The sequence below is a fragment of the Pongo abelii genome, chromosome 8 (assembly GCF_028885655.2).
Source record: "Pongo abelii isolate AG06213 chromosome 8, NHGRI_mPonAbe1-v2.0_pri, whole genome shotgun sequence".
Lineage (NCBI taxonomy): Eukaryota > Metazoa > Chordata > Mammalia > Primates > Hominidae > Pongo > Pongo abelii.
Window position 1 is genome coordinate 112024756 of NC_071993.2, and position 14631 is coordinate 112039386.

Sequence of the window (14631 nt, forward strand, 5' to 3'; positions counted from 1 at the left end):
GTGTTTTATTTCTATTTTAATGTTAGACCTATAATTTTGTAATCACAAAAGTAATATTTATTTATAATAATTTAAAGAAATCTAGAGGACAAAAAGAAGAACGTACTAATTGCCCACAGTCTTGCCATTGCAGAGATAACTAGTATCAATACCAAGGCATACTTTGCATGGCAGTATAATTGCATGCATTTCTGTTTCCACTGATCGTGGCATTTTTGACCTTTGTAACCCTAGCTCTTAGTTCAGTTCCTAGAGCGTAGTAGTTGTTTGATACACTTTTAGTGACTGAATGAATAAGTGAGTAAATGAAGAAGTAGATGTGTAAGTGGAGAGGTTTTCGAGATCCAACTCGTGGTAGAATAAAATATGTTTCAGACTCAGCAACTTACTGCAGATTGAGAGACAAGGTAGCTAACTCAAAGCCCTTAATGAATAGGAGCCTGCTCTTTCTGTTCATCTCAATCAGCCTCCAGGCAGATAATTCAATTTAATTTTTTTCCATCAGTCAAACTGAAGAGCTGAAAAAGCAAAACCAGAGATAGGCAAGGCAGGAGGTGAAACAGGCCTGAGTGAGGAAATCAGCAGTGGCTCTCTCGCTCTTTTTTTTTTTTTTTTTTTTTGAGAGGAGTCTTGCTCTGTCACCCAGGCTGGAGTGCAGTGGCGTGATCTTGGCTCACTGCAGCCTCTGCCTCCCAGGTTCAAGCAATTCTCCTGCCTCAGCCTCCCCAGTAGCTGGGACTACAAGCACTTGCTGCCATGCCAAGCTAATTTTTGTATTTTTAGTAGAGATGGGGTTTCACCACGTTGGCCAGGATGGTCTTGATCTCCTGACCTTGGGATCCACCTGCTTCGGCCTCCCAAAGTGCTGGAATTATAGGCATGAGCCACCGCGCCCAGGTTCTCGCTCTCTTTATGTTAGAAACAGCGTGAGAGGACAGGACCCATGCTGCTCTCAAGGGTGACCCAGCAAGATCTCTGCCACCACCAGGTTGTCCATGATGGAACTGATGATTTCTCTGAGGATGGAGACTCTAACAGTGTCAGTGTGACCCTCATGGTTTTTACCTGGCCTGTTTCAAGTGTTTGCAGCAGAGGAAGACACAATCATGTTGGGTTTTGTTGAAAGAATTTGGTACTTTGCTATGTTTGGAATCAGGGCTGGCAGATTGTGAACTTTGTGTTATAGAAAGTTCCATCCAAAGTCTCTTTTATATTTAATTGGAAAACATGTCTTAAGCCTAAGCATCTGTCCCTCAGGTACCTGCCATAGGAAGGAGAGTGATCCATTTTTTAAAACCCTACATGAAAAACTTAGTCTTTGCAATAAAATATATGGATGTATTCTTCCCAATGGGATGGTCTGGTCCTTAAAAACCTGCTGCTTTTCCCCACCTCTCAATATAAGTATACATACAGATAGATATAGAAATATCCACAAATAGATGGGCAGAGGGATAGAAAGAGGGGCAGAGGGATAGAAAGAGAGACAGGGAGATGGAAGGACAGACAGACAAACAGTCTTCACTGCTTTTGGCCAGCAACAGTCATCATATCCCTTCTTTTTCTTAAAGGTGCTAATAGAGCTAACCTCGAACACTAGGCCATATTGGCACCTTTGCTCCTGTTGTCTCAAGGCCTGGCTCAAAACATATTTTTCCAGGAGGTCTCATTGTTCAATTTCTACCCCGGTTAATCTTTCCCATCTGTCAACCTCTAGAGCTTTAGCCCTTGCCCCAATTTTCCCTTTGACATGGTGTGTCTGTAAGTGTATGTGAAGATCAGGGAGAAGCTACTCTGTTTGCTTCCTGAACAATTGAATGGGGTTTTGTGTACTATGTAATTTAGTGGTTGTAGAGCTTTGTAGTGTTTTATTCACCAAGTTGGTGAATAAAGAAAGTGACTAGAGGGTGGTAAGATATTTCCTGCATGCATAATTGAATATATATTGTAGTTAGTACTTACCCATGTGCTGAGAGCCCAGTTTAGATAAATACTGTGAGAGTTACTGTAAAGTTACTATGGTATAGTAGAAACTTGTGATCAGCCAAATCATGTATATATTTTCTGTATAGTTGATGTAGTCACTTTGCAGCACCAAACATCAGTACCTTCATCTATAAAATGAATATGCTAAATATATATATTTAGCATATATAAATATATATATTTGTATATATATTTAGCATATTCATTTTATATATATTTTTAACATATATATAAGAAATATATAAATATATATGTGTGTATATATGTATGTATATATATATTTATATATATATAAAATGGGTTCAAGAGCTTTTATTTTCAGAGCTTGCAACAGTTGGTTAGCAATGCTAGTTAAGCTGATATAATCTGAAGGCCATCCAACCTTTCTCTTTAGGCTCTCAACCAACAGAATCTCTTTCTTGCAAACAGGATCATAGACCAATTGGGATCTGTCTCAATGTGTGTGTGGGAAGAGGTCCTCTCCCCCACAGTTTTCCCAACAAATTGTTTTATAACCAAATGCAACTCAAACCTATAACACAGCTACTAGTCAGCTGTATATATCTGACAACATTACAGGCTATTTTGAGGATTAAAAAAAAATATATACACACACACACATATATATAACTATATGTACATATATAGCTATATATACATATATACCTACATACATACATATTTAATTATATGTGTGTGTATATACATATATAAAACTGTCTCTACTAGACAAAAATAGTTTTATGGCTCCGTTGTTCAATAAATATTTGCTGAATTAAATTAAAATGAGTCAAAACTTTTCTGAGCCCCACAAAACTTTTTTGAGATTACCGGAAGTTTATACAAAAAATTATTTCTGTATGAGTTGTAAGATTATCGACTTAGAACTTTCCAGATGGCGAAGTTATCCAAGTGTGGTATGCTGGAAAGAACATCCCTATAGGAGAGCAGATATTGGGGATGTGATCACAGGAATATACTTCATGTGCTCCAATTTCTATAAACTTGAGAGCCACTCTGGCTTCCTCAATGTTCCCATCTGTAAAAGTTTTTGGGAAAAACGTAAGGATGGTGGAATTCTCATGATAAACTTGGGTCATGATTCCATGGAAGGAGACTTGAGCCAGGCATCAGAAAACTTAAATCCTAGTTTCTTTGACCAAGACTTATCTTCTCCAAGATTAAGTTTTGTTAATTGTGGAATAGGAGGTTTATGTTCTCACCTGTTAGAGGTGTTTATGTTCTCACATGGCATTGTAAAACTACTGATGCACAAAGGTGACTAAGGCATGATCCCTGCCCCCTTATGGCTCACAGTCTAGCAGGGTAGAGACATGCCAATCAGCAATGGATTACTATGAACAGCTTCTTAGAGACAGGCAGTAAATACAGTGGTGGCACTGTGGAAGCTTAGTAACTAACTCCACCTGGGCAGATGGCAGAATGCTTAAGAGCAGGGATTTAAGTTAGTAATAACTGCCCTACCTTCCTTTCAGGATTGTTGTAAGGCTCAAATGTATATGAAAGAACAACACGGTAGAATTATTATTATTATCATTATTATTATTATTCCATTGGCAGTTAGAATCAGATATTTTACTTCTAGACTTTCAATTTAAAATATACCCAATACTCCTAATTAGTCACTTATAGGGATGCTGGCTTATCCCTAAGGTGTTATAAAGGGGTCAGACTCTACATTCAAAAAATAAGCGAACATGGAATAATAAGAAGAGTGGCCTAGCCTTGCCATCTTGCAAAAACATAGGAGTGTGAATGAGCCTGGTCTTTTTGGTGACATTGAAGAGCTCCATTTCATTTAGATAATCTATAGAGCAGTAAGAAATGAAAGTAAAAGCACAATATTTTGCATGTAATATTGGCTCATATATCAGCTGATGAGCATTTTTATATGTAGTCTCATTTTTCCTGGGAGCACAGAATCTGCCTCTTCTTGTCTACATGACTCTCAGAGTGTCCTGCGTGTAAGAATTGTATAATAAATAGTTTTTAAATAAGTGTTGCTGAATTGTTTTAATTGGAGCCAGAGTCTACATGGAATTTGAAGAAAAAAGAAGACATCATTTTATTTACTCCTAATGGAGACAGTGATGGCCATCAAAAGTGTATTTATACTCTGCTCAAAAGTATCAGTTGATTGGATGTATATTGAGAACCTGCGTAATGCTAGAAGATACCATGATAAGCATGGCACAGTCATATTTGTACCTTTTTATCTGGATAAAATAAATGCCTACTTGGGTGTGTTGGGCACTCTGGTGTTGGGATGGTGCAGGGAAAACATCTGTATTCATGCCCAGCAGTGGTTCCTTGAGACTTACATTCTCACTTCATTGTTTTGCAGCTCTACAGCTCCATGGACTTTGGAAGACGGTGGCAACTCATGCATGAACGCATCACACCCAACAGGTTTTACTGGTAAGCCCTATCCACACACTCATTACTTCTTAGATAAAGAATTATCAAACAGCGTAGCACTCTAGACAGCTCTGGACAGTTGCAGCTCTTGCAGACAAATGTGTTCCAGTCCTTTGCTACACAGAGTGGTTTGTAGAATAGCAGCATGAGCATCACCTGGGGACTTGTTAGAAATGCAGAATCTCAGGCCCTATTAAGACTTATGAAACTGGGATTTGCATTTAACATGATCCTTTGCTGACTCATGTGCACATGAAAGTTTGAGAGGCACTGGGCTTAAAGAGCTCTGTGAGAAGGGTCATGATCCGGTGCTCTTTGCTATGTACTAACCCCCTCTTTTTGGAAAAGTGCATATATTTTATGTACGTATTCTAAAAAGCAGTATTTTCCCAAAATGTAGTCTGGAGAACAGCAGTTCCACAAAATGCTTCTTCTTTCATAAGAGTTTCTGTGGTCAAATAAATTCAGGTTATGATAATTCAATTTTATACTCCTGGAAACTCAGGATTCATGTTATGATATTAAAGACTCTGGAGAAGCGCTGAATGAAGAATTCTGCCTAACTTGAAGTCACTGATTCCCAAACTTATTTAACTACAGAATCCTTTTCTCATGTCACATGTGATAAATCCTTCAGAACTACCTCTGTGGGGCATATTTTGAAAAACCTTTTATGGGAATGAATACATGTTTCAAATGGAAAATAAGCCCTTCCTCCTAATCAGGAAGTGTTTTATTAATTAGTATTCCTTTATGCATGTATACTATTTTTATCTTGGTTGTAACAAGTTTTGTACAAATTTGCCTTTTACACTTGCCTGCTATAACGTGAAAATGCTTCTTACTTTTATCTTGCTTTCATTTTAGCAGAAGTGATGGCTAAAGGAAGGGAGATTAAGAGGCATACACTAAAGTATATAGAATGTTTAATTATATGCTTAATGAAAAAAAAAGGGTTTGGTTAGGCACAGTGGTTCATGTCTGTAATCTCAGTACTTTGAGAGGCTGAGGTGGGAGGATTGCTTGAGGCCAGAAGTTCAAGACCAGCCTGGTCATTATAGTGATACCCTGTCTCTACAAATAAATAAAAGATGAGCTGGCCATCATGGCATGCCCCTGTAGTCCCAGCTACTCAGGAGGCTGAGATGCAGGGATCACTTGAGCTCAGGAGTTCAAGGCTGCAGTGTACTGTAGCTTGGGTGACAGAGATTAGGCCACTGCCATCATAGAGATTAGGCCACTGTACTCTAGCTTGGGTGAAGAGCGAGACTCTGTCTCAAAAAAAAATTTTGTTGGAAGTTGTACTCATTCCGTATCTCTTTTAAATATCTTACGAACACTCCCTTAAAAACTCATGTGATAGCCGTTTATGCCTTACACAACTTAGGGATGCAGTGTGTGTGTGTTGAGGATGGTGGTGACAAATACCTTGTATATACACACATTCATACCAACATCTTTAGAAGCAATGGCTTCAACCCATTCCCTCTGCATCCACAAAACTATGTTCAGATTTTAAAATGAAGATTGCCTAAGCATTCTATGAAAAATCAACTTTATTTTTGTTGTTGTTTTTTGTTGTTTTGTTCTTTGTACATGGTTCAGAGTAGTTGGTAGAGAAAAGGGAGTTGGCAGTATTGCTCTTGACTCAACACCTGGACTATCTCCAGCATATTTGCCCCTTACAGGCCTACTAGTATTTCATCTATAGCTGTTATTGCAACTATTATTTTGCCTGTATTTGGAACTATGGAGGTTTTCAATAGACTAAGGCAGAAAAAGGAAATATTTGTTTTTCTGCTATTTCACTTATGGAACTACAGCCTTTGCTGAGCTGAGATAGTCCAGTTTCTCAGTATGCCACCACTCAGAAGTCCAGAATTCAAAAAATAAAAATAAAAATAAAAGAAAACGAAAGAAAGAGCCCTCTGCTGTTTCTGGAACAAACTCTTGAGACGATAAGGCAGTTGGCCAACTAGAAAGTCAGGTTAGTAGAGGAGGAAAGCACACTGGGCTAGATGAGCCGTGCCATTGTGTCTGAATGAAATTAAGTGCATAAGAAGCAACATTTTCCTATATTTTGCAAAGAGCAAGAGGAGAAGGTTCCAGCTGCTGTCATCCACTCTCTTCCTTTATGCAGTAAAAAAGAACAAGTCCCTAGGTCCTGATAATTGTGTTTTGTCTCTTCTCCACTCTGTCCTTCTTTCATATATGCTCCCAAGGGGAAATATAAAAGTTTATGCCTGTGCTGGCTAGTCAAGTGGTAGTTTTGAATATTCCATTTTTGTAATGATCACTTCTCCATTTCTGATATATAATTACCGCGATTATTCTTTTAGGTGTCATGTGAGTCATGGCAAAAGAGCTTATTTTACATAGACATTTTTTTTAATCCAAAGACAGAATTCAGGGTTTTCTAAAGCTCTAAACTGCTTATATTGAAGAGATATGGTTTTTATAGGTTAGGGATGTAAATATTAACTTGTTATCTCCTTGAGAAAAGACAAAATATGCATTTCTCTGAGTATAGAACAAACCTTGGCTTAAGTGGGACCTATTTAACCTATGGTTCCCTCATCCATCTAATGGGAACAGTATTTTTGTTGTCAATTTCATAAAGTTATTGAAAGGAGCAGATGTATCAAGTGGACACTTGGTGATTTCACTTCTCCATTGATTTAAGTACTATGTTTATTACCAGTCCTCAAGAACATGTCACGTAAGTGAATTGTCATTTTGCTGGACACAAATGTGAATCTCATGTATGGTAAGGCCGATGCCCATGGGCATGTGATAACAACTGAATGGGTCTGATTTATTGCCAAGAATCCACATCTCAGCGGAACATTTTGTTCTCTACTTTTTGTTGAGTCATAATTCTTATAATTCTTATGAAGTGATCAACCAAAACAAAACAATAACATGCATGAAAATGATTTCTTTGGGAGAGAGGGTGTAGAGGGAAGATGTATTGAGGATGGTTGGGGGAACGTTGAGCGGAAAGCAGGCGTGGTAAAAACAAGACATTGAAATGAGAGATGATGTTAAAAAGACTTTTAACTTGTGGTCTGTAGACAAATAGAGTGAACATGGGATTCAGAAGAAATATTACAAATAACAATATTTGATTGTTGTGATTCACAGCTTTGCTCCTGTGACCCTGCACAAATATTGTTATTTATAAGCTGCACATTTGCAAGTGTCTAAAGGATAGATCCTTCATGAGTGTCCGGTTTCTTCTCCCATGCTACTCTCAGTTGTTGGCAAGCAGCAGATTAGAGGGGGATTTGTGCAGAAGAACACTGTGCTCCAGAAGTGATTTCTGATGAGGACACAACAGAAAGAATGAACCCCGTGCATGTCTCTTTTCTGTTCTGTCATCTACAGTGATGATTGTTGTAATGGTTGTGAAAGTACATTGGAAATTGTAAGGAGTTACCATTATTATCCCCTTCTTCATTAGTGCCCCACCCTGCTTGTGGGTTAGGCAGAGCATGGAATATAATATTCATTAGCATCAATACTAAGAGCTTCATCTGGAAATATTTTTATGAATTCTGGATGTTCTAATCCAATCAAGATAGGTCACCTAGGAATCTTACACCATGGAGTGACTCAGCCATCAATCTCATGCCATAGGAAGAAAGACAACTGACATGAACATTCCTTCTTTATATGTGACCCTTCCATTCACTTAATACCTGGTCACCAGGTAATCACCAGGGCTGTCTAATGCTCCCCCCACTTTTTTAACCTCAGCTGCTTCAGAAATTATAATTTGCATGGAGAGTACATAAATGGAGTAAGTGTCCTTAACATATTCCCTTCATTCTTCCTAGGCTCTGCTATGGCAGAGTTGTTGTCATGGGGGAAAAGCTTTTCGGTTTTTTTTTTTAATATTTTAAAAAATATATCCTACTGAGCTACAAATGAATAGTATTCCACTCTTCCCTTGGGAGATATTTAACAGGCAGGCATATTCTGCAGTGGGAAGATTTTTTTTTCTTTTGCACATCCAATGTGAATACTTGTTGTGATTCACAGCTTTTCTGCTTTGGCTCTGCACTCTCCCAACATGCTGAGCCTCTTTGGGCATCTTTTCCAATGAAGTCACAGGTGTTCTAGGCCTTCCAGAATTCTCTGTATAACTAGAATGACCTCAAAGTGCCTCTGGTCTCTGATGGCATTCACTTGTATGGTATCCTAAAATAAGGAAGGAATGTCTCCAATGCATCCTCTTTACTGATTTCCCTCCTCCCCTCCTTAATTATTCTCTCTCTTGAAAGAATTAGGTCCCTTGTTTGTCCCTCTTCTTTATCATTGCTGCAGGAAATTGTACTGATAAAGTAATGTACTCTAAGGTATCAGGAACTTCAATTCTTACCCCTTTTCTGAGATATTTGGATTGCAACATGGACTGGCTGGAGCATTAGGAAACCTTTAAGAAGACAACAGACATACTAGAAGTTCTGTATCAGGCCATGTTAGGCGATGCAGGGAATGTATATCTTGAAGACTGCTGTATCCACTATGATGCTTGGTTTAGGATGAAAAGTGGCTGGTGTGTAAAGGTAGATAGGTTGGGCTCTAGGTCTTTATTGTACTTTACTTAAGGCCGGCTTACACACTATGGGTTTCTAGTGATGTTTGTGCCAGCAGCTTCTCATCTGCTTTTTCAGAAAGGCCATGAGGGAAGGGAGGACGAATGGAAAAACAAAGTGTGTCCCTCCTGGTGTGTGTAGACAGGAGGTCCTAGGGAAGTGCCCTTTAAAAGAGACACATGAAAAAATGCTTATCATCACTGGCCATCAGAGAAATGCAAATCAAAACCACAATGAGATACCATCTCACAGCAGTTAGAATGGCGATCAGTAAAAAGTCAGGAAACAACAGGTGCTGGAGAGGATGTGGAGAAATAGGAACACTTTTACACTGTTGGTGGGACTGTAAACTAGTTCAACCATTGTGGAAGTCAGTGTGATGATCCCTCAGGGATCTAGAACTAGAAATACCATTTGACCCAGCAATCCCATTACTGGGTATATACCCAAAGGATTATAAATCATGCTCCTATAAAGACACATGCACATGTATGTTTATTGTGGCACTATTCACAATAGCAAAGACTTGGAACCAACCCAAATGTCCAACAATGATAGACTGGATTAAGAAAATGTGGCACATATACACCATGGAATACTAGGCAGCCATAAAAAATGATGAGTTCATGTCCTGTGTAGGGACATGGATGAAACTGGAAGATATCATTCTCAGCAAACTATCTCAAGGACAAAAAACCAAACACCACATGTTCTCACTCATAGGTGGGAATTGAACAATGAGAACACATGGACACAGGAAGGGGAACATCACACACTGGGGCCTGTTGTGGGGTGGGGAAAGGGGGGAGAGATAGCATTAGGAGATATACCTAATGTTAAATGACGAGTTACTGGGTGCAGCACACCAACATGGCACATGTATACATATGTAACTAACCTGCACCTTGTGCACATGTACCCTAAAACTTAAAGTATAATAAAAAGAAAAAGAGAAAGTGGCGATAACGAAAAAGAAGACAGACTAAAAACCCTTTCATGACAGTCTTTCCTTTCCAATCTTTCATGTTTTTAGTTTTCCAAGCCTCTTTTTGTATGCATATGTTCTTTTATATGTAGCCTAATTATATACAGGTGTGTATAATCTGCCTTTCTCTTCTTAATGTTCTATCCTTACAATTTTTGTGTCATTATAAAATCTTTATAACCATTTTTAATTTGTGCAATATCTTATTACACAAAGATACATGCTTTATTGCTGTTTTATTTTTATCAGACATTGAAAATTTTCACATTTTCGATGATCATAAGTAATGGTTTTATTGACATTTGTATGCATAGGTCTTTAATATGAAGAATTATTTTCTTTGAACGGTGTTTTAAGTAGCCCAAATAAAGACTTGACTGCATTTTTTTTCAGTCTCAACAGTGTCACATTTCAATAACAAGACCCCAATTCAACACTAAAAGATTTCAGCAAAGTAGCTTTTTACTGAACCTTTTCTTGAAGAGGGTTACAAAGAAGCGTTACATCAACTAACACACGAGTCTTCCTAAAACTCCTCTGTTTGTATCTGCCCTGACCATTATGGAAGTTACTTTCTCATCCTCTCCTTCCCTTTCATGGACTCTAAAACTTTTCTGTCACAGTGATTTATTGTCCACAGTCCATCCGCTTCCAGAATTCCCCTTACACCCACACACTTCTCTCCAAGTATCATAGCTTTTCTTATGTAAAACAATCTACCCTCTCTCCTTAACCCTCCATCTATCACCCTCACCCACCCCAGAAATTAAATGTAATATCCCTTAGGTCCACATTCCTTACAACATGGAGGAGGGAGAATTGGTAATAGTTAGGGTTTAATATTAGTTAAGGTTTAGTATTTTTGGTTCAATCACTACTATAAGAAGAAGTTTATCATATCAAAATATACACATTTTGAACAATGAAATCATGTCCTTTGCAGCAAAATGGGTGGAGCTAGAGGCCATAATTCTAAGTGAATTAACATAGGAACAGAAGACCAAATACCACATGTTCTCACTTATAAGAAGGAGCTAAACCTTGGATATGGACATAAAGGTGGGAACAATAGACAATGGAGACTACCAGAAGGGTGCGAGGGAGGCAAGGGCTGAATAACTACCTATTGGGTACTATGCTTACTACCTGGGTGACAGGTTCAGTCATATCTCAAATTTCAGCATCACACAATATACCTTTGTAGGAAACCTGCACATGTACCCATTGATTCTAAAATAAAAGTTGACATTAAAAATAAATAGAACACTAGAAAAACTATGTATGTATATATGTGTATATTTGTATGTGTATATACATACATACACACACACACACACACACACACATTTTGAACATCTTAAAACCTGTCATTCAAAATATTACCCAGGTTCTGTTGTGTATTCCCACCTGTAACATATGGCAGTATCAGTCTATTTAGTTAATATTTACTTCTTCCTTTTGGGAGACAGCCCCCAAGTGGGCTCCACTGATCTCTGCTTTCTGGAAATCCTGCCAGTCTATAGTGTTCTCTTCTTGAGTATAGACTGGATTAGTGACTTGCTTCTAGTGAATGGAATATGGCAGAGGTAATGAGTTTTTTTGAGGAGTACGTTACCAAAAGGCAATGTTTTCATCTTGGGTGCATTCTCATGCTTACTTGCTCAAAGCAAGCTACCATGTTGTTAGCTGCCTTATTGAGAGCCCCATGTGTCAAGGAATGGAGGGAGATCTCCAGCCAAAAGCCAGTGAGAAACTAATGGCCTGACAACTTAGTTCTAATGCGGAAATGAATCCTATCAACAGTCATATGAGCGAGTTCAAAAGCAGATCCTTCTCCAGTCAAGCCTTCATATGAGACTTCAGCCCTGGAAAACACTTTGATAGAAGCCTTGTAAGAGACTTCCTCAGGCAGAGGCACCCAGCTAAGTTGTGCCTGGATTCCTGACCAACAGAAACAGTGAGACAATACGTATTTGTTGTTTTTAGCTCCTAAGTTTTGTAGTAATCTGTTATACAGAATTATTAAGAGATAACCAATATGCTTTTCTCTGATCCTTATTCTTTGCTTGTTTATTTTAGAACATAAGGTTCTACTTCTGTCTACATGTAGCCTCCTGTCTACATACAACTACTTCTGTCTTGGACTACTTCCTCTGTTTTCTCTTCATTGGTATCAACCTTAGATATTTCATTTTGCCCATTGTTTTGGTGTGTCCTTGAAATAGAAAAATATCACCATGTTCTGGTATTCCTGACACCTATGCCCAGACTCTATGGGATTTGACAGTTGATCAACAAACCTCAGAGCCCTATCCTCAACCTGAGTGAGGCTTACTTAATATCATGAGATTGCCTGACTTTGTTATACTTTATTATTTTATAGTTTGATGGCAGGATTGCATTTTCTAAGAATATTGTTTATTGTAAATATCTCTGTGTGTACATATATACACACAAGTCATGTATGTACATGCTCATTTAGAGAAGTGTTAATTTCATTAGTACTAATACTTCACTAGAAGTACTAATATAAATCACATTGTCTAGATTTTAGACACCCGTGTCAGCCTAATAGCAGCTGTGGGTGGAGGATGAAGGGCAGAGAAGCAGGAAGTGAAAACTGGGGATGGTTACCTTGAGATAATGTGGTTGGAGTGAATACTCTTGCACCTCTTCCCTGAATTTAAGCTCTATAGATCTCACCTGTTCTGGAATATATCCTATAATTTGCTTCAAAAGTGGGCTCCTTCTATTCATTTAGGAACTTCTTTTGACCCTGGACCATGGTTCTTAAAAAGTCAGCTGCCAAGTCATTCTTAGGCTATTAATATATTATCCATGACAGAACCAGAGTTAAGGAACAGACAGAATGGCTTGAGATGGCTTCCTGGAAAATCAAGATCTTTTCAAACAAAGTTAACATTATGGGCTGAATTTTTGAAGCTGCCTCTAAATGTACATCTACAATTTTGCAAACAGAGTCATTTGCAATCTCAAGTAATGGGATTTAGGCATTGACCTGATATAAGGGATCAGATTTTAAGGCTATTGCAAACCAGCGTATGCCACAAATAATATTTAATTCAGCTCTCCTTTACATTTTTAAAATGGTGCAGCAATTTAAAAATACATTACATTCGAAATAATACATGCAAGGTCAGGAGGGGAAATGTGAAAGCTCAGCTTGCAAGCAGAAATCAGTTTCTACTTTGCTAATGGGGGCTACCCATGCTGTATGTCTGGTTGCATCTTGGCTGTGGAAGAGCTGTCTTAATGCTAAGACTAAAATGCAGTGTTCTTATGGTGCACGTGGTAGGTAGCCATGGCATTGAGCAAGACAGAATGGTCAACTCTTTGGAAGAAGTCAAGACATGCCGGACTCTTGATGATTATGCCGGAATCTTGATGATTGAGTACATGTGAGTTATGTGAGGTAGGAGGCATATGTAACTAATGACTTCTTTGCTATGAAAAGTGGGAGTCATGTTTGGTCCTGCCTTGGGAGATCTGAAAAGATTTGTATGCATTAAACATGGAATTCAAAGACAGCCACATCCACTCACCTAATCCAGTGTAGCAAAAATTCCAGAGTGCACATGGAAACACCGGAAACACTGTTGTTTTCTCTTTCTCTGGCTTTGTGGCCAGTGATTCCTTAGTTAGAGGCACATGGCTTCCAAATACTTATTCCACCCAGATGATTATGCAAAGGGCATGAGAAATACTCATTTTGCTCAGAAACAGTGAAATCTAACTTTATTTTCACCCACTGATAATAAACTTGCAGAGGGGAGCAAACTTTACTTTTGTCACAGTGGGTGAGATTTCAGGGCCTTATTGTTCTATGAGGGTGGTGGGTCAGAAAAGCCCCCACATAAAGAGACTTTGACTACTGCCATCTTCCTGGAACTCAGATTGCCTTCAGTACTTGCATGTTACATTAAAAAATGGGGAGAGTTGAATAGGTTGGTGGTGATGAGTTGTTCACTTCCATGAGCAGGAATAGGAGAATTGGAGGGCTAGGGAGAGGCCTAGAGAGAGAAGAGGTCGATGTTGAGCTCAGCGCCCAAGGAGAAAGTACCAAATTGCAGGCTTGGAGGCTGTTTAAAATCCAGGTTGGATACTTGGTTGCATGGAGGAGAAACCATCCTTTCTTCCCTGTTGAGGAAATCTGTTATTGTTCTGTTCCAGTTTGGTCTGGGGCTGTGCATTAGTCAGTGCTGGCTGCCAAAACAAAATACCACAGACGGGTTCCAGGCTTAAGCAACAGAAATTTGCAGTTCTGGAATCTGGAAGTGTGCAATCAGGGTGCCAGCATGGTTGGTTTCTGGTGAGGGCCCTCTTCCAGGTTGCAGATGGCCACTTTCTGGATGTATCATCCCATGGTAGAGAGAGAGAGGGCAAGCTCTCTGGTGCACTTTCTTGTAAGGGCACTAATCACATTATGGGAGCCCCACCCTCATCCAAACCTAATCACTTCCCAAAGGCCTTATCTTCAGATGCCATCAGTTTGGAGGTTAGAGCTTCAACATATTTTTTTTTGGAGAGATACAATTCAGTCCATAGCAGGATGTAAAACAGGGAACAACTTTGGAAGGAATGCAAAATTTCTAGAGACAC

The 14631-nt window shown here is 38.8% G+C and overlaps 1 protein-coding gene across 3 annotated transcripts in view; it reads left to right on the top strand.

The window, feature by feature from the left end:
• The window catches only part of SORCS3 (sortilin related VPS10 domain containing receptor 3), a 631492-nt gene that overhangs the window by 403118 nt on the left and 213743 nt on the right, over positions 1-14631 (top strand). For all 3 annotated transcript variants that reach the window (XM_054522833.2, XM_054522832.2, XM_024253734.3), the window contains exon 5: positions 4352-4425. In XM_054522833.2, the coding sequence (XP_054378808.1) occupies positions 4352-4425 (74 nt within the window). The remainder of the gene's footprint in view (positions 1-4351; positions 4426-14631) is intronic.